At 37.5% G+C, this 24,370-nt stretch overlaps 1 protein-coding gene across 8 annotated transcripts in view; it reads left to right on the top strand.

Moving 5' to 3' along the window:
* The window catches only part of LOC120539266 (neurexin-2-like), a 2,018,463-nt gene that overhangs the window by 1,661,442 nt on the left and 332,651 nt on the right, over nt 1-24,370 (top strand). For all 8 annotated transcript variants that reach the window (XM_039769182.1, XM_039769181.1, XM_039769180.1 and 5 more), the window contains one exon: nt 16,295-16,476. In XM_039769182.1, coding sequence (XP_039625116.1) covers nt 16,295-16,476 — 182 coding nt within the window. The remainder of the gene's footprint in view (nt 1-16,294; nt 16,477-24,370) is intronic.

The following is a 24,370-nucleotide window of genomic DNA, read 5'->3' as shown; positions in this document are numbered from 1 at the left end:
TCTCAGCTCAAAGCCTGCCTCAGCCTCAAGCGCACATAAATAAGGTGGTTTTTGTCAATTAGAAAGAGCAGACTGAATGTGGAACTTACACATCTGGGACTGTCGGGCAATCTCAGAGCTCACTGCCATTCAACTTCGAACAGTTTTAAAAACAAACTAGATTTGCAAGCTGATAGACTGTTTTTCTAAAAACGAACAAGGCTTTCCTCCAGAATTTTGCAGGTGTTAACATTAATGTTTTTTTTTTTTATTTATTCATACCCAAAAATAACATGTGACACAAATTTCCATGTGCTTGCAGCCTTTTAACAAAGATTTTTTCTTCTATATAGCACCTTTCTATTGACACTTTTCATGTACTGAGATATAGCACAATAGTTTAAAAACACAGGCAGCTGTGACTTACTTCAGATCACACACTGGGCCAAAGGAAGAGATTGAATTGAAAGTATTAAGGTTTTGGAATGGTGTGCCTTGGCCCCTGGACTACACTACCTTCATTCTCTCATTACAGTTAGCACAGACAGTGGCTCAGTTACCTACTAGTGGAGGAAATTTGGATGGGCTATTTAAATAAGACCACACAGTTTCCAGACTTGAAAGCAGAATTAGGCACCATTAAAAACACAGAAAAGGTTTACCAGATAACACTCTCTTTTTTTTATTCAAGGAAACTTAGGGCACTAAACAATAAGGGTGGCTGATGAGGCAGAGAATGTACAGTGCGCATCTTGGCAGGATTTGTTGGAGACCTAAAATTTAGGAGCACTGTGCTGGAAAAAGCTGAAAAGTCTTTGCAAGTTAAAAATGAAAGCTTATAGGGCCTCCCGATAATAGAGACCAACAGTTTCTGTCAGATAATCGGTGCTTTAGTCACAGACTACAATTACTCATGGGAAGGAGGTACAATTGACTTTATAAGTGTGATCACTCCTTTGTAATGGATTATATTCAAACCTCGGCTTTCACAGCACAGGGAAAGCAAATGAAGAATTGCAACACAGCAAACTTACAGACATGGAACAACCTCTCTTTTTTCATCCACTTTAATATATTTTATTTACTCTCAACTGAACACAAAGCCAAGATTTGTAATGTCTGCAGTTACCTTCCTTCTTTGACACATGTCACTGATTTCTTGTGTCTTCAAACCTTCAAAGATTCTCCCATCCATCTTATCATCTGTGTATTCAGTTCAAGTCCATGGGAGTCATTGCTTATCATCATAGCATTGCATATAAGGCAGGGACTAACCCTGGACAGGCTATCAGTTGATCACAGGGCACACTCATGCACACAACCACACTTACCTAATTTTTGAGTTGGTAGTTAATTTGAAAAGACAGGCAAAATTCCCAGTGAAAAACACAGACGGACACAAGGGGAGCATTCAAACTTGGGACCAGAATTTGAACCCAGAACTTCTGATACCCATTTTATTGTACCACCTTCTCTTTATTAATTACTATTCTTATAGTGCACTACAGTGATCCCTCGCTAAATCGCGCTTCGACTTTCGGCTTCACTCCATCGCGGATTTTAAATGTAAGCATATCTAAATATATATCACTGATTTTTCGCTGGTTCACGGATTTCTGCGGACAATGGGTCTTTTAATTTATGCTACATGCTTCCTCAGTTGGTTTGCCCAGTTGATTTCATACAAGGGACACTACTGGCAGATGGCTGAGAAGCTACCCAATCAGAGCACGTATTACATATTAAATAAAACTCCTCAATGATATACGATGTGCTTCCCGCGCGGTGCTTGATTGTTTGCATTTTCCCTGTCTCTCTCACTCTCTCTGCCTACCGGAGGGGGTGTGAGCAGAGGGGCTGTTTGCACAGAGGCTGTCTGCCTAGAGGATACGGACGCTCCGCTAAAAAATGCCGCTTTATCGTGGTGCTTCGGCATACTTAAAAGCACGTATTGATTAATGTTAACAGTGTGGGAAAGTTTATAAGGGCTTAACATATATAAAAATAACCATACAAACACATGGTTTCTACTTCGCAGATTTTCATCTATCGCGCGGGGTTCTGGAACACAACCCCCACGATCGAGGAGGGATTACTGTATATTTTTGGAAAATAACACCATACCATTCTGAAACCTACTTAATTCAATTAATGGTTGTGGAGTTGTCCCGGGTTTAAGGCAAGAAAAAGGCCTGCACATGGCACCAGTCCATTCAATATGATAGAGACAACAATTTAAAACGTTTGTATATTCATTTTTATTTGGTTACAGCAATTCTTATAAATTTCATACAATGAATAAAAAACATTGATTTTTTCATAATGAGCACAATAGTAAGTGATTTTTTGGAAAATTTGGTCTTCACAGTCAACTGTCAACTGTTAAGTATGTTTCATCTTAAGTATGCAGTTGTGAAGAACTCGTCTATTTTTTGTTTTTCCTTTTTTCAGTTCATAGTCATGGTGAGGTGGAGTCTACCCAAGTAGAAATGAGTGAATGTTAGTAATGAGCACTACTACTAGTCCATCATAAGGCACATTCACATAACATCAACACTCACTCATACTGGGCTAATATGGAGTTATAACTTGTATGAGTTCATGTTGTAGAAGGTAATCAGAGCTTGGGGAATACTCATAAAACTGGCAGAATGTGAAATTTCAGTGTAGGTAATGACAACTGTATGTTAATGACTGAATGGACATTCTTGGATCTGTGTACCGTGATTTCTCTACACTGATGGATTAAAGGCCAGAAGTCCACATGACCGTCATCATCAAGTTCTTCCATGAGAACCCTGAATACAATGAGGACTGATTGAGGTCATTTATACTTTTACATTTTTTATACATTTATTTATAGGTAGAATGCCTAGAGGGGGTGGGCGGTCTCGTGGCCTGGAACCCCTGCAGATTTTATTTTTTTCTCCAGCCGTCTGCAGTTCTTTTTTTTTTGGTTTTTTTCTGTCCTCCCTGGCCATCTGACCTTACTTTTATTCTATGTTAAAAAGTGTTCCCTTATTTGAATTCTTATTTATGTTGTCTTTTTTCTCTTTCTTCATCATGTAAATCACTTTGAGCTACATCATTTGTATAAAAATGTGCTATATAAATAAATGTTGTTGTTGTGTGGCATTAGGCATTACCTGTTGTGCCGGATTGCTGTATTGTAACTGATCAACGGCAATTATTAAAAGCAATTGATTTTTTCTGTCTTGTTTTTTCAGAAACTGTAATCTGCCATAAAGTTAATATTTTACATCATCTTCTCATTCTTCTGTTTGCCACAGTATCTGCTGCAGGACATGTTGAGATCTTAACATTTTAGAAGCAACAGTGTACTGACAATCACTTGACAAGTTACCATGCAGTCGTTAATTGTTTTGACAAATGGAATGTATTCATCCATTTTGAAATGTCTTTTTTTTTGTTTCTTTTCCTAAGCTCTGCACTGATTTTCTTCATATCACCTTCATTAAGCTGAAATGAATCATCATTGGAACATCTTCAAATACATTTCTCACTGTTGCCAAAAAAGCTATTTTTTTCACTAGTCATCTTTGTTTTTGTGTAGGACTTTCCTCTGCATTACTCAGTGCTCTTTTTTATAAGAGTTCATCTTCTGTCATCCATTACAGTCATTCTCAACAGCTTTTAGTTCAGTGCTCTATTGTAACACACTGTACATTGTACCACACACAGTGCATATGTATTCAAATCCCATCGAAGCATGAAGAAAATGTGAAGAAAAAAAAAACTTTTTAGGGCAGCAATTTATACAGTGTTTCATTGTTGTGAACTGACTCACAGAACAGGTATATTTATAGCAAGGTTTGGGGCAGCCACCCCTATATTTGGTTTCCTGGCTGCAAATTGTCGAAAATGATAGCACATCTGTGCACAAAACCGAGTCCAAAACAGAACCGAGGTACTAGGGAAAAGCTGGTTTGCTTTTAAAGGGGAAGACAGGAAGTGAGGTCAAAGGGGTTGGGCTCATAAGGGTCTTCAGCCATAGACTCGAGCCCGGATGTGACATCACAGGGGCTGGAGCCAGCAAGGTCTTCTTCCATAGGCTCGGACCCGGAAGTGACGTCAAGAGGGCCAGGTGGAATCTCCCATGAATGGTCTGCAGGAAAGGGAGGAAAAGAGTCAGCGCACTCTGCCACATCTCAGTATGATTTGGAATTGCCCTTTCTCTGGCTCTTTAGCTGCCTCCCATGTGCACGTGCGTGACAAGGTTTATATATTGAAAAATGTTTCAGATTACAAGATTACAACACACAAACTTACACCCATTTGCCCTACATTTTCTAGCTCTTGGATCCCTACCTACTATAGCTAAAAGATTATTTTCTCTGCTTTTCCTATACTTTGGCTCCTTTTCTCTTGTCTGATTTCTACCATCTCCCTTCAGAGGACCATTTCCTTTTACCTTCACTGATCCATTAATTCTTGGTATTGGGTTTCCATTTAAACACCATCCCAAGGTAACTTTCAAACCAGTATAAAAATCATTTAGGTTTCAAAGCATTCCCTTCCAAAATTCCTATGGCCTGGTAGATCAGGCCAACTGTGTCCACTGGTAGATTTTGCTTCTGCTGCCCCTGAGGACTTGTTCTAATTTTAAGCAAACAGCATAATTTTCTCTGCCCTGCTTATTCTTCCATGCCTGTCAAATATTACCAGGAATCTCTTTGGTCTCTAGAAAGACATAGCAACGCCTTCTGCAAGTCTCAGGACAGAGATTGGTCAGATCCTTAGATTGCAGATATGTACATTTTAGAACCTTGTCTTGCATGAATAATACATTCTTATTTTCAGTATATAGTGTAAATCAGGTATGACGAAATGCACCTAAACCCCGTCGTATTTTGTCCTTGAAGTATTATATAAAAATTTGGTTTTACCTGTACTTTATAATACTTACTCCAGTGCTACTGACTGATTCTGGGAATTTGTGTCACTTCTTGTGCACATATATACTATACTATATATATATATGCTATGATCACGAAGATGGAGATTGGAATGCTTGTCCATGCTCTTATCTTGTCTAGTCTACTGTAAATCATTGCTTACATGTTTGAGTAAACCTGACTTGAACCATCTGCAAATTGTACAAAATGCAGCTGCCAGGCTTCTAACTAGATCCAGCTGAAGGTTTCTTATTACACCGATTTTATCATCTCTCCATTGGCTGCCAGTAGAATTTAGAATTTAATTTAAAATCTTGGTTCTTACTTATAGAGCCCTTATATAGGACAGGCTGTCCTTTCTTTACTATGTACCAGACTGAAGATATTTGGTGATGGTGCTTTTCACTCTTTTACACTGAGGCTATTCCATTGATAAATTTAAAAGTAAGCTTACAACATACTTATTTAGGCAAGCCTTTGGGCAGTGTTTCTATGTACTTTTATTGTCCACTTTTTGATTGTATCATTGTTTTTTCAATGGATACTTTTAATTGTTTATATAACTATACAGTGCTTTGTGGGCTTTGCCTGTGAAAGGTGTTTTATGAATAAATTTTGACTTACTTTACTTATATTTATGTATACTGGGGAGCTGGATCTGTTTAAAAGTAGCCAGCCACTGCTAATGGGACACAAGAGTCAGGAGGAAGAGGAGAGAGCTTTCCAGAGAGGGAGTAGAGTCAGAAAGCAGCAGAAGATGACGTGTTGTGTGTTGAGCTGTAATTTAGATCAGTTTTGTAACAGTGGAAAGTTAAGTAGAGTGGTTCCCACAAGGAAGATCAATAAAATGTGTGTGCTGTGTGGTAAAATCCTGTGTCTCTGCCTGTCTGTGCTGTGTCAGGTTAGGGCGGCTGTACATGCCCCCGGTTTCCCTATATATATATATATATGTATATATATATATATGTAAGATATTTATAGGTGGGAGTCCCAAAAACTCCACAATTGGCCAATAGCACAGGAGATGGTTATAGTTTTTTTATCAGCTCTGTCACTAGGTATTGCATGCCTGCAATATTGTTAATCAGTCTGCCAAGTGGCACTGTGCTGAGCTGATTGAGACATACATTTCTGACATTTATTCTACAATCAAGCAGATGACTTTGGTCATTATTTCCAACAAGCCAAAAAAAGCATGTCAGGTCATCGAGCATCAAGCCCATGATGATCATGTCTTTCGTAAATGATGGACTTGTTAATAAAGAGTTTCCCCAATAACAGCCTGCTAATCTTAAACATTACACTAAGCTGCTAAGGTGTCTGTAGGAAAGCATCAAGGAAAAAAATCCAGCATAGTGGCACACGCAAAACTGCATTTTGCTTTGTAGTATAGAGTACCGTATATGCTCGAGTATAAGTCGACCCGAATATAAGCCGAGGTACCTAATTTTACCTACAAAAACTGGAAAAACTTATTGACTCGAGTATAAGCCTAGGGTGGGAAATGCAGAATCTACTGGTAAGTTTCAATAATCAAAATAAATACCAATAAAATTACCGTACATTAATTGAGGCATCAGCTCATTAATTGAGCACACAGCCTGGAATGAGTCTCACAGAGGCTGCACAGCACCACACAGAGCCCGCAGCAGTTCTTCTACTGCTTGCAGACCAAACCAGGCACAGTGGAACCTCAGGTCACGACCACAATTCGTTCCAAAACTCTGGTCGTAATCCGATTTGGTCATGACCCGAAGTAATTACCCCCATAGGATTGTATGTAAATAAAATTAATCCATTCCAGGCCGTACGAACTGTATGTATATAAATTTTTTTTAAAGATTTTTAAGCACAAATATAGTTAACCATACCATAGAATGCATAACGTAATAGTAAACCAAATATAAAAATATTGAATAACACTGAGAAAACCTTGAACAAAACAGAAAACTAACACTGCAAGAGTTTGCGCTGTAGTGTTACGAACCACTCGCTAAAAACACTTTTTTTTAATGTGTTTTAAGTACAGGGAAAAAAATTAACATTTGAAAAATTCGTAATGTAATAAACCACCAAGAAAAGTAACATTGCAGCAATGCACCCTATGAACCGATCGCTGTAAACAGAAGTTAAGGTTAAAATCCAATAGAAATAAGTCTTCATTAAATACAACGAGGTTAAAACAATGCTCGAATCTGTCCCTTTAAAAACAAGCCCGGTGCATTCTTTAACTGCCTTCTCAGCCAGCCCTCTCTTCCTCTCTCTCTGCTTGCGTGCATGCATGTGCGCGTGTGTGTGTCTCTCTCATGTGCGTGCGCGTGTGTGTGTGTGTATGTGTGTGTGTGTGTGTGTCGCTCACTCTCTCTCTCACTCTCGCGGGACATGACTCGAATATACGCGAGGGTGACGTTTATATATATATTTGAGTATATACGGTATATATATATATATAAAAATAAATATATACTAATATCAGTAGGTTCAAATATTAATGTACATCAAAAGCTCTAAATACAACATAAAGAAGTGGACATAGAGCATCCTGTATAAATCTAGTACAAGGAGTTACAACAGCGTATTTTTTACAACCAAGCCTTATTGCTGAAGGCATGAGTAGCACTCCATCTTGTTTCATATTTAGTGGGACAGAGCAAGATCCCAGATCTCCCCCTTTTTCGCAGCACCATATACCAATATGAATCTGACAGAGTGGGAGTATGGGAAGTATGGGAAGTAGTATGTCTCATTTCTTCTTATGAGCGAGAATATGGGTGGTGCACTTCTGACTGTTTACTACACTCCACAAAGAGTGACAGAGATTTTTATTTTTGCCTTCATTTGCTTTTTTTATGTTTAGCCACCAATTCATGCCTCCTGAGTTAAAGTAAAATGTCATTTTTTACTATAGCAATACTATAGCAATATAAAGTCTATAGGTGCTGTGAGGAGGCAAGGATTTCACTAGTAGCCCACATCTTCAGGCAACAGTATTATTTAACATAGTTATAGTACAGTTTTTATCATGGATTAATAATATTTTTCCCGTACAAATTTCAAAGAAGGTTTGTGGTTTCTACAAACTGAGATTGAAAAGAAATGACAGCTGCAGTTAAGTGCCTCAGTACTTTCTATGTATAAGGATTATTACAGCAGAGCAGCACTTTGAAGATGGCAGTCTCTTATGTTGCAAATCTTTGGTTTAAATTCACTACATTTTCCAGCAAAATTCACATTACTCTCCAGCTGTCAAGTGGACTATTTGAAAATGTTTAACCAAACTCTCTTTCTGTAATAAATTAATACTGTAGAATATGCCATTTTGATACTGGCTAAATGTGCCCACTCAGGCAATTGCAAAGATGTTTTAAAACAAATGATCAACATCTTATTGTTAATATTGTTCAGTATCCACAGTAGACAGCATGGGAGCATACCCACTAAATAATGGTGCCTAGAAGCTGATCTTCATCAAAATAACTTATTCCATGCTTTTCTAAGACTACAGTGTATCCTGTGTAGTCTGTGAGGGACCTAGATGCTTTTATAGGGCTAGATACTGAAAACATAAATGTAGTAAATGTAGTGGACATACAACAACAATTCTTCAGTTTCCAAAACTACTAAATATTTTGTTTTGCCCCACAATATGGAAATTGTAAATTATGTAAATTGATACAGGTATATGGTAAAGAAAATCCTAACATAACACTTTTGCTGTGGTTAATGCTTTGCATTTCACTAAAGGTAAAGGGAAATGCCAATTACTGTGAAATAATATATACCATAATATATGCTAAAAAATTCTAAACATAATTATTTTGCTGTGTTTAAATGCTTGTGGTTCACTACAGATCAAGGGAAATACCAATCATTGTTATTATGTGAGTGCACATCACTGTAAACAATTAATAAGAAATCATTACAAGTTTGGTTACAAGTGTACAAGTATGTCTCTTATGCTGACATTCTTCAAAAATGCTTTCTCAAACCTGGATTATCCTTGTAAAGTCTTGTTAATCTCTTAATAATATTGCTGTGAAATTGACAGGGGACTTACCTTATTTCCCTAAGCTTAATGTTTGGAGATGACTGAACATTCAATGCATCTTTTCTGATGTGGTTTAGAAACGATACAAGTCGATATTTCCTGTTTTTAAAAATTAAAAATGGTCACTTGAATGTGAGGCACAGATTTTTAAGGTGTCTATGATGGACTTCTCTGTCCAGTACTGATTTCTTCATTGTGCCCAGGACAGATAAACTATTTTATTTGGTTATTTTTGGCTTCAGTGTTGACTCAGGATGCCATAAATACATCCCACCACCCCACCCCTATTGATAGAAATATTAGGTTCCGGAAAATAGAGGGATGAAAGTCCAGGTCACTTCTTACCTTTGACTGACTGTATGACTCTGGGCAAGTCTTTTCAAACTCTTGGATAGTGATGTTATCTTGCAAGTCACACTAGGTAGGTGTGAAATGTTCAAAAGTTAATAAAGATTTTTAATAAAGGGCTGTAAAATGATGATTTAATCATTACAGTTTAACTTCCAGGGATTATTATTATTTAATTTATTGTAAAAGAATGAGTCTCAACATACTGGAAAGGTTTGGGGCAGCCACCCATATATTTTCCCTGGCTACAAAAAGGGCTCCAAAATCAGCACAGATGTGCATATGTTGAGTTCTGGACTGAACTGATAGTTAATGTAAAAGATGGCAGTTTTATAAGCCAAAAGCAGAAGTGGTGTCATGTAGGGCTAGAACCGGAAGTGACGTCTTTCTGGGTGCCGGAACCGGAAGTGACATCAGTCTGGGCACCGGAACCGGAAGTGACGTTGTTGATATTGAAACAGGCAGGTTTGCCAGTATTTGGTCTGCAGAGATAACAGACGTAGGTTTAGTGCACCCAGCCACCCCCTGGCCTGGCGGGTAATTACCTTTACTTGATCCACTCAGCTCTCTCCTAATCACACGTGTGTGACATTATCAAATTTACTCTTTTTAATGTTTTAATGTAATATCTTTGTATTGTTGCAAACACAAGCGTTATATAGGTAATGACACTGTCTACTGTCTGCCACTCTTACTGCAGTTCATTTCTTTGCATCCATTCATCCATGTATCAATTTCCTGATTTCAGTTCTGGTCCTAGGAGCACTAATCACAAAGCATAAACCATCATACAAGGCCAGTTTTTGAGCACTAAAACACTCATTTTGGCAGTTAAATTAGTTTTTGGAAAGTAAATGCAAACTTGGTATGCACTGGTGAGCATACCATAATGGACTGTTAATTGCCAGATTAATGCTCTCACCTTATACTTGATATGTAGCCCACATGCCAGCAGTTCATATAAATTGCTTTTATGTCATTTATAAAGTTAATCCTATATGTACATTGCTGATTCATGGCTCGTACAGAGTGCTGAGATGATATTTACAATCTGATGTGAACTTCAGGAGCATTCGAAACTGTTCCCCAAAATCCAAAATCATAACCTGAAAGCCAATATAATGAAGTAAAGGGGATGGTATTAACAAAACAAGTGAATAACAGGGACAGGCAACAAAGAACCATACACAAAGAGATAAAATAATAGAGCCCAAACTTTCCGGCTTACCCAAACAACAACAGTGTCTAACTACACTGTTGGAGGACTGGTTCACCTATCCAGCCTTGAACATTTCCCTCTGATCTCAGGACAGCTCTTTGGCCTTCTTCCCTCTCATCTTATGAGCCATTGTCACGCATTAGCTCCAAACTCCATGCTTAACAATATCTAGTTCAACCTAGAAGACGTTGTTAGTCCTGGGGTGAAGAACACTTCTGGGTTACCCTTTATGGGTATATCTGGGTGACCCAGACTCCCTTCAAAGATCTTTTAGTGCTCCTATGAAGCTTTTGCTAGTAGCACTATTTTTTCCCTGTATGTTCCTTTCAGCACAGCAGTCCTCTCCAGTTTTCTTGCAAGTATACCCCACACTGCTCTCTATCAGCCTGAGAAATATATAGAACATTAATAAATACACGTGCATACGTCAATTGTTAAGTTGTTGTTGTTGTTGTGATATGCTTCTTTTTTTAGCTCATGTATTTTAATGAGTCTCCGTTGGTGTTAGCCATTGCCTTTTACTTTGCTGAAATGGGCGAACTTAATCTCCTTGATAGGGTTTTGGCATTAGTTAAATAGCGGTCTTGCCTCCACTATTTCTTTTTCTAAATAAAACATAGAATTGGACAAACCACGGATTTGGTGGTTGATGTTATATCACTTTTGGTGCATCAGGCGGATTCTTTTAATTTTGGCTATTGCTACTCAGGATGTTTAGAGTATCAGATGGTATATAATATATATGTCTTGTGGCACAGTATGTCTTTTGGCTGTTTCAGTTTACTGCCAATGCCTTATTTTCTAATAGACGATCTTCATGTGAAATCTAAAACTGTGATGATGTAGAGGCGCCCTCACTGGGGATTCAGGGCTGTCCATTCTACTGATACCTCACTGGTGTTATTACAGAATTGTGACCCAACATCTGGTTAAAATATTGGCCACCTTGAGTAGTGTGCTGGTGCAGCCTTTTTTTAAATATATATTTATTCTGCTTGTTAGGTCTTTTAAATTCTCATCCTAGGTTAATTGTTATATCATGAAAATTATGAAATCTGTCATTTTATGTACTAACCAAACATTTTTTTCCAATCTTCTATCAAATATTAGATAGGTTTGTTTCATCTTTATAGTTCCATAAACCTTATGACTGACTTTGCAAAACCCTTTTGCTAGCTCTCACCATAAAGGCACAAAATTAGATAAAGACCTTCATTGTGTTGTATTTTGGAAATCGAAAATCCATTTTCAGTAGCTGAGGCCTGCATGGTTCATGCTAAACCCTTACAATTTCCTGACTCTTTTTTTAACGTTTCTCTTTTTTATGGCTGAGCTTTTTAGTTCCAGCTGTCAGTTTTGGTTTACCGCTGACATTTAGAAATTGCTGTTTTCATAATTCTCCAGTTCACTTACTGGACTCCATTCTTTTTGAAATGTTACCTGAATAGTCTGTGTGCCTGCAACTCCTTAGTGAACAGAATGAGGACGCAGGCGATCACCTATGGCGATGTACTGAAATAGCCTAAAGATGCAATGAGGCCCTAGAGATATCTATATTTGGCACCCGCTATTTGCCAGGTCTCTTTTCTGAATTGCATCATTTTGTACTGATATGAAATCATTAGTATTTCAGTAATGCACAGCATCTAAGATATTAAGAAGCACTCAATCTATAGAAATAAGATCAAGTAAACCTGGAGGAGAATACACCCAGTTAAGGGGCAACATGAGAGTGCAGGGGATACAATTGTGAAGTTAAATTCAATTTTGTAACTGAATATAAACTTGCTAAGCTGTCAGGTTTCATTTCATGTAACATCTAAAGTAAAACACATTTTGAGAGAGACGAAAAACCATCACTGTAGTTGATTTGTGTTAATAACCATGAAAGTATAAAATTACATATGCCATCTTTTACCGTAAGAAAAAGTTAATTCTTTTAGTAATATTTACATGAAATTTTCAAAGATGAAATGAAACAGTTGTACAGCTTGCACATTTATTTGCTGTCCTCTTTAGTTAGTTAATTAGTTGCTTTATTTGCCACATAAAGAGATTTTGACATCTATAATTCTCTTAAGTTATTTTTGCTTTCTTCTAATGTATTCTCTAAAGATGTAAAGAAGCAGTTCCCCTGAAGAGTTTGGTTTAAGATAGCATATATACAGTATGGCAGATGTTACTGAATCTCTTCAGTATATATAGTATGACAGCTAGCAGGTTTTTCCAGTAATTAAATTCTTTTTAAAATGCTAACTGTAAAAGACAAAAAAAAAATGGTTAAACCTCTATATCAGAGAGAGCGACAGAATTTTTGTTTTTGTAGGTAAGCTGCAAAAGCTACCCCTATTGTTATTTGGGTAATTTTTAGGAGGTAATTGAGTTTTGACTAGAATCCTAAATTGGACAGTCATTCAATACAGTGGAGCCAGCTAAGGGGCAATATGTCAACTGTGCTTAGCCTGTATCAGCACTCTGACAGCAACGCTTTTTATCTGCCACTGGGCTATCTGCAGTCGTTGCAGGTGGATTGCAGAAAACATATTTCCACTTATCCAGTCAAGATTTAATGAAGGTGTAACAATTTTGTCTCTGTTTCAGTTATGGAGAGGCAGGGTAGTGATGTTGTGAACAAATCACACAGAGAATATTTCAGTTCCTCTAAGATTCATGAATCTGGGTGCTATCTGGTGCAAGTCCACGTCTGGTTTTGGAACATGATTGGATTCCATGACAGAGGATGAAGCTTAGACAGGCAAAGTCCCAGCTTGAGGAATCTGGGTTCAATTCATAGCTTGGTCACCGTCTCATGAGCGTGAACTCATTTCAGTTTTTACTATGTACTCTGGTTTTATTCTAAAGATGTGCATCTTAGATCAATTGTCATGTCCTTGGTTGAAGTCTGTCTAGCAAATGATCCAGCCAGCATAAGGTTTAGCCTCCAGTGGCTCTAAAATGGACTAAACGCATTTGAGAATGTTATGATTCTACATGGATGGATACTGATTTTTGTGTAACCTTACAAGAATAACAACAAAAAAAAAATAATGAAAAGCGCTCCAAAGCACTTCACTTGAGCAGTATGTAACAGCCTTACATTTGAAGCACATATGAGCAATGAGAATCACTCAGGGCCACATAAATGAGTCAGAAAATTAAAATCTGTCAGCTTGCTGTTTCTCTTTAATTACTAGGGCACGTTGGCTGCTAATCAAAATAAAAAGCTTGTAGTATTATTCCATAAAGATGAAGGAGATGCATCATTAATAATTTATTGTGGAGTGGGCTAGTCAAGACGTTTTTAAATAAAATAATTAATATTTCCAAATATAATTATATAATAATGAATTTATCTGTTTTGAAGCTTAAAATAAACCTCCAAAGAAGTATCAGCAGAAAGTCAACCCACGCAAAAAAGGAATGTGGTTGTCAGGAGATGATCAGATGGATTTTTATAGTGTCTTTCATGTTGAGTACTTCTAATAATAATGATACAGTTGATCAGCAATATGAACAGGCCGTTTAATTCTTATTACAGTGAAGTTGTGATTCAGACCTCAATCTTCAAAGCCTGAATACTAAAAGACCTACACATTCTCAAAAGGCCTGAAGCCTAAAACTCACAAAAAAAGACCTGAAAAGGTAAAACCTAAAAAGAGAGGGGGAACCACCCAAAAAAAAACTGTGGCCCAAATACACAAAACCTTTTAATCACATTTACTTTAATAAATGAAATAAAGAAAAATTTGAAAGATATAAGTAGTGCTGCTGCCTCGCAGTAAGGAGACCTGTGTTCGCTTCCCGGGTCCTCTCTTCGTGGAGTCTGCATGTTCTCCCCGTGTCTGCGTGGGTTTCCTCCGGGCGCTCCGGTTTCCCACAGTCCAAAGACATGCAGGTTAGGTGATTGGTGATCCTAATTTGTCCCTAGTGTATGCTTAGTGTGTGGATGTGTGTGTGTGTGTGTGTGTCCTGTGGTGGCCTGCCCGGGATTTGTTCCTGCCTTGTGCTGGCTGTGATTAGCTCCAGCAGACCCCCATGACCTTGTGTTAGGATATACTGTAGCAGGTTGGAAAATGACTGATAACTAATTGAATCAAAAACATCCCTAATTAACAAATAGAAATGAAAAAGTTTCCAAAACTAAAGATTCGATTATCAAAGAATACAAAATCAAACTAAATGCTAAAGAAGCAAAACAAAATGTAATCCAAATAATTACCAAAAAAAATGTAGCACAGAAAATGCTAATGAAAATGGTCAAAGTTCAACAACACTTAAAAAGTGAACTGGATAAAGACAAAAGCAGTAAAAAGGGAGCCCTCATAAAACAAGCAAAGAGTAGCAAGCTAAAGTTTCAGCTAAGACCTGAGGTAATCAGCAGGAATACACAAAGCTCTTCAACTTACAGAATTAGTGATGAAAGGGACTGGAAAAAAATTACCAACAATGCAAAGACCTTACCAAAGAAATAACAAGGGAGCAGGGAAAAATTGCAAAATTTGTAAAAAAAAAAAAAAATGAAAAAAAATGTAAATAATAATAATAATAAACCATTGACACAGTCGTAACAGGTGGCATTCCAGTCGATTCTCTCTAAAACCTTTGCTCCCACTTACAATGTCTTCTTTTCCGAAACACCTAGTAATCTAAGTGGGTGTCTGCATTCCTGGATTCCTATTTGACCTACATGCTTTTACTTTTTCTTAACATTTTTGTGGTAAATATTTTTTTCCATTTCTGTTTCTTACCAAAGGAGCAGGTTTATCAGTACATCAGCTGCCATTTCTAGGCTGGACTATCATAAAATGTATTCCACAATACATATTCTACTACAGCTGCATCCACATAGTTCTTACCTGTAATTCTTTTTTGCTGCTGAAAATTTTGTTTTTCTGGACAGATCTACTATTAATAACAGCTCACCAAATGAAGCATGATTTATGCCTTGTATTGTAGAATTTCATGAGATACTACTGTATAATCCTTCTATTTTTATTCATCTTCCTCTTATTTTCTCATGACCATGATGCCAAAATGTACCAGAAGACATTTATTTGTCTGCACATCACTTACACTATTCTGTAGCTCCTTGAAAATATTCTTAACACATCCAGAAATAGGCAAGCTTCTGTCTGAAGAATCCACAAGTATCTTATTCACCTTTTAACTGATTAAGGCAGATTTCAGTAAAGATGCACATCAAAAATTATAGAATAACAAACTCAACAGTAGTGCTTAATTTCCAATGAGCTGACTGACAAGGATTTGAAATGAGTTTTTAAGTGTTTTATTTTCTTCTAGATTCTCGTTTGTGACAGAATCCTAAGGTATACTAAGTAATGCATTTGTTGCAGCTGATTTACATGAAAATATATGAGCCCTTTTACTGCCAGCTTTCTATCTCTTCAGTCTAATTGTGTGCCTCCTAACTGCATACTTTTGGTGCCTGGGTGAAGTCTCACATCTGTTCCTTTAACATTAGCTTCCTCTTAATTGCATATGCCGCCTATTAAAAAATTGTGGGAATTGGGAATTTTTATAGGGATGCATTTAATATTGATATCAGGTAACAACTATATGTGCATTGCACAGGTAGACATGGTGGTGTTCACATTAATTGCATATTCTTTTATTGCATTTGTAACTGGCAGGGCAGATGTCTTTTATCATTAGGAGTAATTTATGTTTTCAAATGAGAAACATGCATTGAGTCATGTTAACACTAAGTTGTTGTGGTCTTGGCTAGTGTTGGTTTATAATGTTTTTCTTCTTTTATTCTTCTAGCTGGAACTACCTACATTTTTGGGCGGGGTGGAGCCCTTATTACATACACATGGCCTCCCAATGATCGGCCGAGCACACGGGCAGACCGACTAGCTGTTGGCTTTAGCACTGAGCTTAAAGATGCCATTCTAGTCCGGGTGGAAAGTGCAAGCGGCCTAGAAGACTACCTGCAGCTTCACATAGTAAGTTGGAATTTGTCTACTTTTGGCATTTCATATGTGGTACTTTTATAATCTTTTATCTTATTTTTTGCTATGCCCTTTGTATATCTTTTTTCAGTGTTTTAATTAAAAAAAAGAACTCTAAATAAAAAAAGGTAGCTTGAAACTCCAGTTCCTCCAGGAAACAAAATCCCAATCCAGACTTTTGCCTGTTGTACCGTGAAATAAGGACAACTAAGAATCGAGTCAAACGTATTGTCAGCATGGGGATTCGAGAAAGCAGTCATGATGCCAAGTGCACCTATCCAGAGCTGTTTATTGGGCTACCAAGGAAAAAAGCAGATTGTGTTCTCACTCTTGAAAGTTAGTCTGATGCTCATTGTTCTGAGGAGATTTAACACAAACCTGCCTATTTTCCTCTTTGATAAATTGCTCTATGCATGTGTGGTGTAGCAGCCATTGTGGTTTACTAACTGTCTGGCTCCAAGCAGCCTGCTTCTTTAGCTTTTAATAATGTTCATAGTTTAAGGTGATATATTATACAGAAATTACCTTTTACCCTTGGAAATTAATTTCTTTCAAATGAATAGCAGTCGAATATTTTTATTCTCTTTTTATTAGCAATCATGCTTTAATTCCAGCTTGTTACTGGAATTATTATGATTAAAGTGCATGTTCTGTGCCATTTTCTGTGTTATTTTGCATCTTACCTACTGCCTATGTATTACACTCTGAGTCTGTTGTGAAGGTTGCTATATAATCATGAATCAATTACAACATGCCGTTTTCTATAAAATCATAGTACAAAAATGTTTTACATGTTAGTATGTGTTCTGTTCATTAAGCCTAAAGCTAGATAGGTGGATTCCCTGGGGATTCTAAAACAGTGATAGAATTTGTAGACTCTCAGACAGTGGCTGTGTAACATAAGATGGACTAATCAATTTTTATTGTCTATATCCATATCTATATATACAGTATATATTCACACAGTGGATTCAGAAACAATTCAGCCCTTTGCTTTCCGCAGACATTATTGTGTTGCAGATTTTATTTTAAATGGAATGATTTGCCATTTTTGCCCATCAATCTGCACTAGTTACCTCATAATAACAAACTGAGAACATATTTTCTGAATGGTATGCAAATTGAATAAGAATCGTTTATATAAAAATTCAGACCATTTGCTGGGGCACGCCAAACTGTGATCAGGAGCAACTCGTTTGCTTGTTTCCAGCGCTTGATTGGAGTCCGAATGTGGGACATTGAATTGACTGGACGTAGTATAGAAAGGTGCACACCTCTGTATTAAAAGGTCCCACAATTCACAATGCATGTCAGGACAACAAGCAAGCCATGGCGTCCAAGGAGCTCCCTGTAGACATAAGCAGTAAAATCGTGGTGATGCATAGATCAGAGCCAGGGGATTATAAACCATTTGTAAAGTTTTGTATATTCTCAGGGGCACAGTGGACTCCATAATAATGAAATGGAAGGAATCTGAACCACCAGGACTCAAACTGAGTAACTGGGCAAGAAGGACAATGTTTAAGGAGGTGACTAAAAACCCAATGGTCACTCTAACAGAGCTTCTGAAGTCCTCTGCTGAGAAGACAGAACCCGTCTGAAGGACCACCATCTCAGTACCATTCCATCAATTGCTTATGGCAGAGTGGCTAACTCCCAGTCGGAGTTTGCCAAAAAGCATTCATAGTGCTCTGACCACATGACAAGGAAGATTCTCAGGTCTGATGAGACAAAAATGTAACTCTTTGGGCAGAACACAAAGCACTATGCCATCAACTAACTAATACCTTCATTAGAGTGAATGCTATGGGGTGCTTCTTAGTGGCAGAGACAGGCAGTCTGGTCAGAATGAATGGAAAGATGAGTGCAGCCAAATACAGAGAGATCTGCTCCAGTGTTTATGGGATCTCAGATTGAGGCAATGGTTAACCTTTTAGCATGACAATGACCCAAACCATACAGCTAAGACAACGCTGGAGTGTCTTCAGGACAAGTCTCTGACTGGTCTTGAGTGGCGTCTACTAAAGCCCCATAGAACAAGTGTGGAGAGAACTAACAATGACAGTTGACAGACTCTTCTCATTCCATGCAATGGAGCTTAAGAGGATCTGCCAGGAAGAATAAGATAGTCCTAACCCAGATGTGCAAAGCTGGTAGAGACTTATCCAAAAAGACCTAAAGCTGTAATTGCTGCCAATGGGGCATCTATAAAGTACTGAATTAAAAAAAGGAATGAGAGATTTCAGTTTTTGATTTTTTTTAATAAATTTGCAAACCTTTCTGAAAACTTTCACTTTTCCATAATGGGGGGATTGGGTGTTAATTGATAAGCACCAATGACAATGTACAATTAGAAATTTCATTAAATACCAAAAAACAGCTTGGTTATGTTTAAAAAGTTTAAACAAATAAGATTCTGCCCTAACATAGTAATGACAGTTTTCCTAAAGTAGAATTTCATTAAGGCTGGAGTGACATGAGCTTCAAGAAGAGTAACACAATCCAGCGTGATTAGCAGGCAAGCTTTGAATAAGCTTGAAGTGGTGCTGTAGCCACATGAGACAAACTAACATATGGTAGACCTTCCATGCAAGACGATAAAGGGTTTGCTGAGTCTCTTATCCTCCAGCCAGGCACATTCCCTGGTTAGGGCAACTGTTGTTGCCCTGGGTCCAGTGCTGAGTCCAAATGTCTGTTTAGACTAGTAAGTTAAAAAGCTTCATAGCAAACCCCTGGCTTTGGATTTTTTCTTCAATTTCTGACTTTGTTTCTTGGTTTCTGTTTTTCCTTACCATCCACTTGTCATCTGCTTTAAGCTGTAACAACCTCAAAATGATTTATTTTTTTAATCGGGCAGCTCCATTCATCCAATTCAAACTCAACAGCTCATTTGGATATCAATTAGTGATCAGTTGCTCTGCCACATGCTATTTTAGTATTGTGAAAGTCAGGTTGAATTTGAATTGATCTGATTGTAAGCTCTTTTGATTCAAAGTGTTGGGGATTTTGATGTGGCTCTAAGACAATGCCTAATGTCTGAGATAGTGTCTTTCTTTTAATATATTTAGTGGATCGGGAAAGGGGCTTCATTCTCATTAATCAATTCATATTCCAATTCAGATTAGCTAATTGCTGCTACCACACTGAGCCTTTGGTGGGGACAGCTGTTCAGACAGGTGGGAAACTTTCTCAAGTCACTAGGTGTAATAATGAGTATAATAGCAGGAAGGGGTTTTCTCAACAGCCTTCCTTATTTTAGAGGTTTTCCTTTTTCTGCCTTTTTAAAATCTTGTGGCATTTAGATATATGTGCTGTAAGAAATTCTTAAAAACATCTATTAATACAGGCCAGATATACAGCTTTTTAAAAAACAAGCAAAAATACAAACACACTGTACAGTCTCCCAAGAGCGCTGAGCTCCTGCTGTTGCTTAACATGTATTGGATTAATTTTCTACTTAGGCCACAAAATAGTGTTTTTAATGATTTTTTCCTTGGCTGTTCAGGAAAACGATATATTACAGAAAACACACAGGAAAAAGAAACAAATGTCATTTGCTGTAATAATACACAATTACTTTCCAATCATCACCCTAGGCAGGGAATTACATTTCAACTCTGAAGACTTTGACTTTGATAGAATTTATGTTCGTAGATAGTGACTGAACTTCTGTCTTTTGTCGAAATCAGTGTCTGTTGGTGTCCCAGCCTTCCAGACCCTCCACTCCTCTAGTGTCTTCTGTAACTTTTATTCACCTCTATTGTAGGTGATTCTTTATTCATGATTTTTTTGACTAACTAACTTCAGGCATTCCTTATCTTACAGTGAGCATGAAAAATCTGAAAGGATTTGTGTGGTGCAATGCTTTCTCCATCTAAAATAACTTAAAAAAAACATTTAATTTTGTTAACAGAAACAAAAACAAAACTAAATAGTGAGTGAAGACTAAAAAGTACACTGTCAGCTAGCTAGAAAGAATCAGCAAAGAATTGTCCATACTCTGTAGGAGTACTTGAAGCGTGGCACGGACAGTAACAAGAGCAAGTTTGTAATTGGTGTAAATGGTGGTCATGTCTGTGGGTGTCAAATAAACCCCAGCAAATTTAAAAACATTTAAACTGCATTCACGAAGATTTCTATAAAGAGGTTAAGGACTGACATGCTGGAGAAACACAAACCTACTTAACAAGGTAAGGTGACAAGCTATACTGGTCAAAATCAGTCAATCGAAAAGCAAAAAAAAGAAAAACTTTCATGGTATAGCTATTTATTAAACCAGGAATGCTTAGTAAGTTGTCCAAATTACCTTCTGTTATATGGTAGTGTAAAGGACAAAGTGAAAATTGTTAGCGCTGCCAGAGTGGCTAGCCTGCTCCTTGAACAGGTGGACACTGCTACAATGTGAATAACACTCATTTCATAAAATGTTCAAAGAATATCAATATATAGAAAGCTGGAGCAAAAGTATCCTCTTAGAGTCTTTTATGGGTATATCTGAATGTTTCTACAATAACTTTGGTACGTGGACACAGTGTGCATTTCTTAATCTCCTTTGGATAGATATTTTAAGCCAAAATAAAAATTAAAATGAAATGAATTTTCTTAAACTCAAGTAAGTCACTAATAATTAAAAATTCCAACACAAATATTTTTTATTTCTGTTTTTACCTGTTATTTACTTTCCCGTTTCGTTTTCTGAACTTTTGACTAATTTTAAAAATGTAACTAAAATGACCTTGCTGCTAACGTAGTCATTTCTTGTATGCTGTTCATTGGCTCAAAGAGCCACTGTGTTAGCGTGGTGAAGTCGGCAGCGATTGTGTATTAGGAAATGAGTGACTGCAATTCCAAGAAGATTTTGTGGTGGTTGATTACACTGCTGCCTTCCAGCTATTTTAAAACTCCTCGAAAGCCCAGCTTCCTTATGGCCAGTGCCATGAGATCAGGTGAAAATTGTATCCTGGTCAGTAGGGAATACAGAAGTGATCCAAGGTTTAAAGACAAGATTTAAGGGTATAAGGATAAATCTGATCTGGCTTTACAGAGCTGATAGGTTTTTCAGCCTATCCTTGCAGTATATGACAGATGTTTCTACTAAACATTTCGCAGCATTCCTCGCTACTGATTGTCAAGTAGATGTCATGACTATTGTAGATCGAGTCATGGAAATGAAAAACTCAGCACTGCAATCCTTTTCTTGTCATATGATCTTCCCTGTTGTTCTCGAATGGGCTGATGCTAGATACCATGTCACCACTACTAGTGGTCTTTAACATCCTATTGCAATACAACGTTCCCCACCCACATTAATTCACTGTCCTTATCTTAGCTATAGGTTCTGGCCACTACTCTTTGAAAGGTGGACCTCTGAGTCCACCAAGCTAGGTGGATTCTGTTCTCGGACCCATTAAAGGAATCCTCTGGTCACAATAATGAAATGTGTCAGAAAATGTTTAAAACAGTTCAGCCATGCAAGACTTAGATTATCAGGCGGGCAGAGTGTTAGAGAGGCATATAAAGGCAAAGCAATCAGTAATTCCTTTGATTTGACATGCTTTCTTTTTTAATGGAGCTGAGAGATGAACATTTGGGAGTAGCTGGAGGCACTGACCCGATTTTTTTTTTTAATCCAACTATAAAGCTATAACTGCACATCATTTCTTTTCTCTTTCAGTGTCTTTGCATAGAGTTTACTGCCTGTGTCACTAAACCACCTTCCTCTTTACCTATCAGACATTATCACTGCTGGGTTAGCTTGCAGGACAAAACTGAACCAGTTTTTTTTTTAGGCTGAGCTGATGCAACACCCATAGAGCCACTGATAAATCTTCAATTACATTAATTACATAGGGGCTAGTCACAATGTGGCCTGCATCTGCTAGACAAAAGTTGCTTGTATAATTGTAAGCATTTCCGTGTTTTCCTTCGTAGGAAGTTATTTAGCATAAAGATCAATTGATTGCTGTCTGATCTGCAACCTTCTTATGCAGATAAGGACCACTTGAATGTGGTTAGTTTAACTGCATCAAATTATTGAGCAACTGTCTTGTCAATAGTTGATATTGTCTTTTCTTTCCTTTCCCCCTTCAGCAGTGTCAGTATGAGGGGGTTCCCATCTCATTTCTCTTCCATTGACTTTAGTAATAATGTTTGCTCACATGAAAGCTAGTCCTTCTTACTGCATGCACGCTGCAGTGCATTAGCTGTCATCTGAGTCCATAACTCTAGATTCTTCAACTCCTGTCTTTCATCTTTCAGGTTTAGCATATGGAACAATATGCATAAATCCTGTCTAAAGTGATATCACTAATGTGTTCAACACTTATGCACTTATATCCTTGCCCAGAGTTTAATTCATATGGTGCATCAGAATGTGCTTCAGCATACTCTTACAGTATGTAGTATATTGATTCCTCCACTGCTAAGAGTCTTTTCTTAGGGACAGATTAGCCATTTTCCATCAAGTTTTCCTCACAGTAAAGAGACCCCCCTCTCAGGCCCACCAGTAGGTAGTTCTATATCTTGGACAATCCTTGTACAGGGTCCCCATCATCCTTCCCACCCATTCCCTTTCTGCACTCTCCTCTGTGAATGATTAATGTGGATTGCAGACCTCTTTTGTGATTTACGCAGACAAGATCAAAAAGACGTTATTCATTATTTGTGAGTAGCTGTACATGCTTACAGAGAAAATATTCAACAGCTCCTGCTGTCTGCCTGCATGAAGCAGGCAATAAATATGTGATAATAGAGAACAAAGATTTGTGATCTACCAAAGCAACGTGGATGATAGTTTAATAAACCATTCAACAGCATTAGTAACTCAATAAAGCACCCCCAGTAATAATCAAATGTTAGCTTGTGATGCTGATTCTTATTTTCCAGCTTCTATTAATTTAGAGAAGCTGCCAGCTATTGACTAACAAATAGGATCTGTTTCTGATAAAAAGTTTCTGAGTGCATACTAATATCAGTATCGCAGACGAGATATGTTTCTTTCTTACATGCACAATCAGATTAGTTCTGCCGAAACACAATTAAGTGGCGGCATAATTTAAACAGCTCCCACATGTGAGCTGCAATACCGCATTCAGGTTGTACGTGAATATATGAATATAATAGTATATGAAAATCATCTCCTTCTCCTCTATCTATCTATCTATCTATCTATCTATCTATCTATCTATCTATCTATCTATCTTGCACACTGTAAGTCAGCTTTATGCCTAAGAAATGGCTTCCCTCAATTCTGTATTCATTATATAGAGTGTCACCACATCTATAGCTATATAAATATATTGCATTCTCCAGTGCTAGTTTTCACTTTCACAAATTCATCTACTGTATTGCTTGTATAAAAATGAATCTCCAGCAGAAATTGATTAATGTGCTCATATCAAAGGCCGTCTTGTCGTTAATGAGACTGAGCTCGGAGGACTGGATGCTTCTGTATTCAGTGCCATTCCCTATTGATTAAACTGAGACCTGGATAATAATTAATTTCCAGAGGCTGGCTGCACCTTGCAAAAAAAAGATGTACCACCTGGCCATTCAGTGCAACAGAGAATTGTGGCTTATTTCCCTTTAATAATGATGTTGTTTCTTATTTTCAAATGATTTCACTGAACAATTTCTTATTTTATATTTATATTCTGTGCTCTCTTAATTTCCATCAGGTTTCTTAGATCATTGATGAGAGTGCATTGATCAATGTTAAGTTCAGTCGTGTGGCAGAAGTACAACTGTTCTTTGCCCATCCATCTTCCCATCTATCCATTCCTTCCATTACACTAGATCTCTTAAATAAAATGGCACATGGACTAGGATCAGAAGTTAAGGGTGCAAGGCATAAACATGTATCCAATGGGGCGCTTTTTGATTGACACAT

The sequence above is a fragment of the Polypterus senegalus genome, chromosome 11 (genome assembly GCF_016835505.1).
Source record: "Polypterus senegalus isolate Bchr_013 chromosome 11, ASM1683550v1, whole genome shotgun sequence".
In the NCBI taxonomy this organism is placed as follows: Eukaryota; Metazoa; Chordata; class Cladistia; order Polypteriformes; family Polypteridae; genus Polypterus; species Polypterus senegalus.
This window is presented reverse-complemented; position numbering and strand designations above follow the sequence as displayed.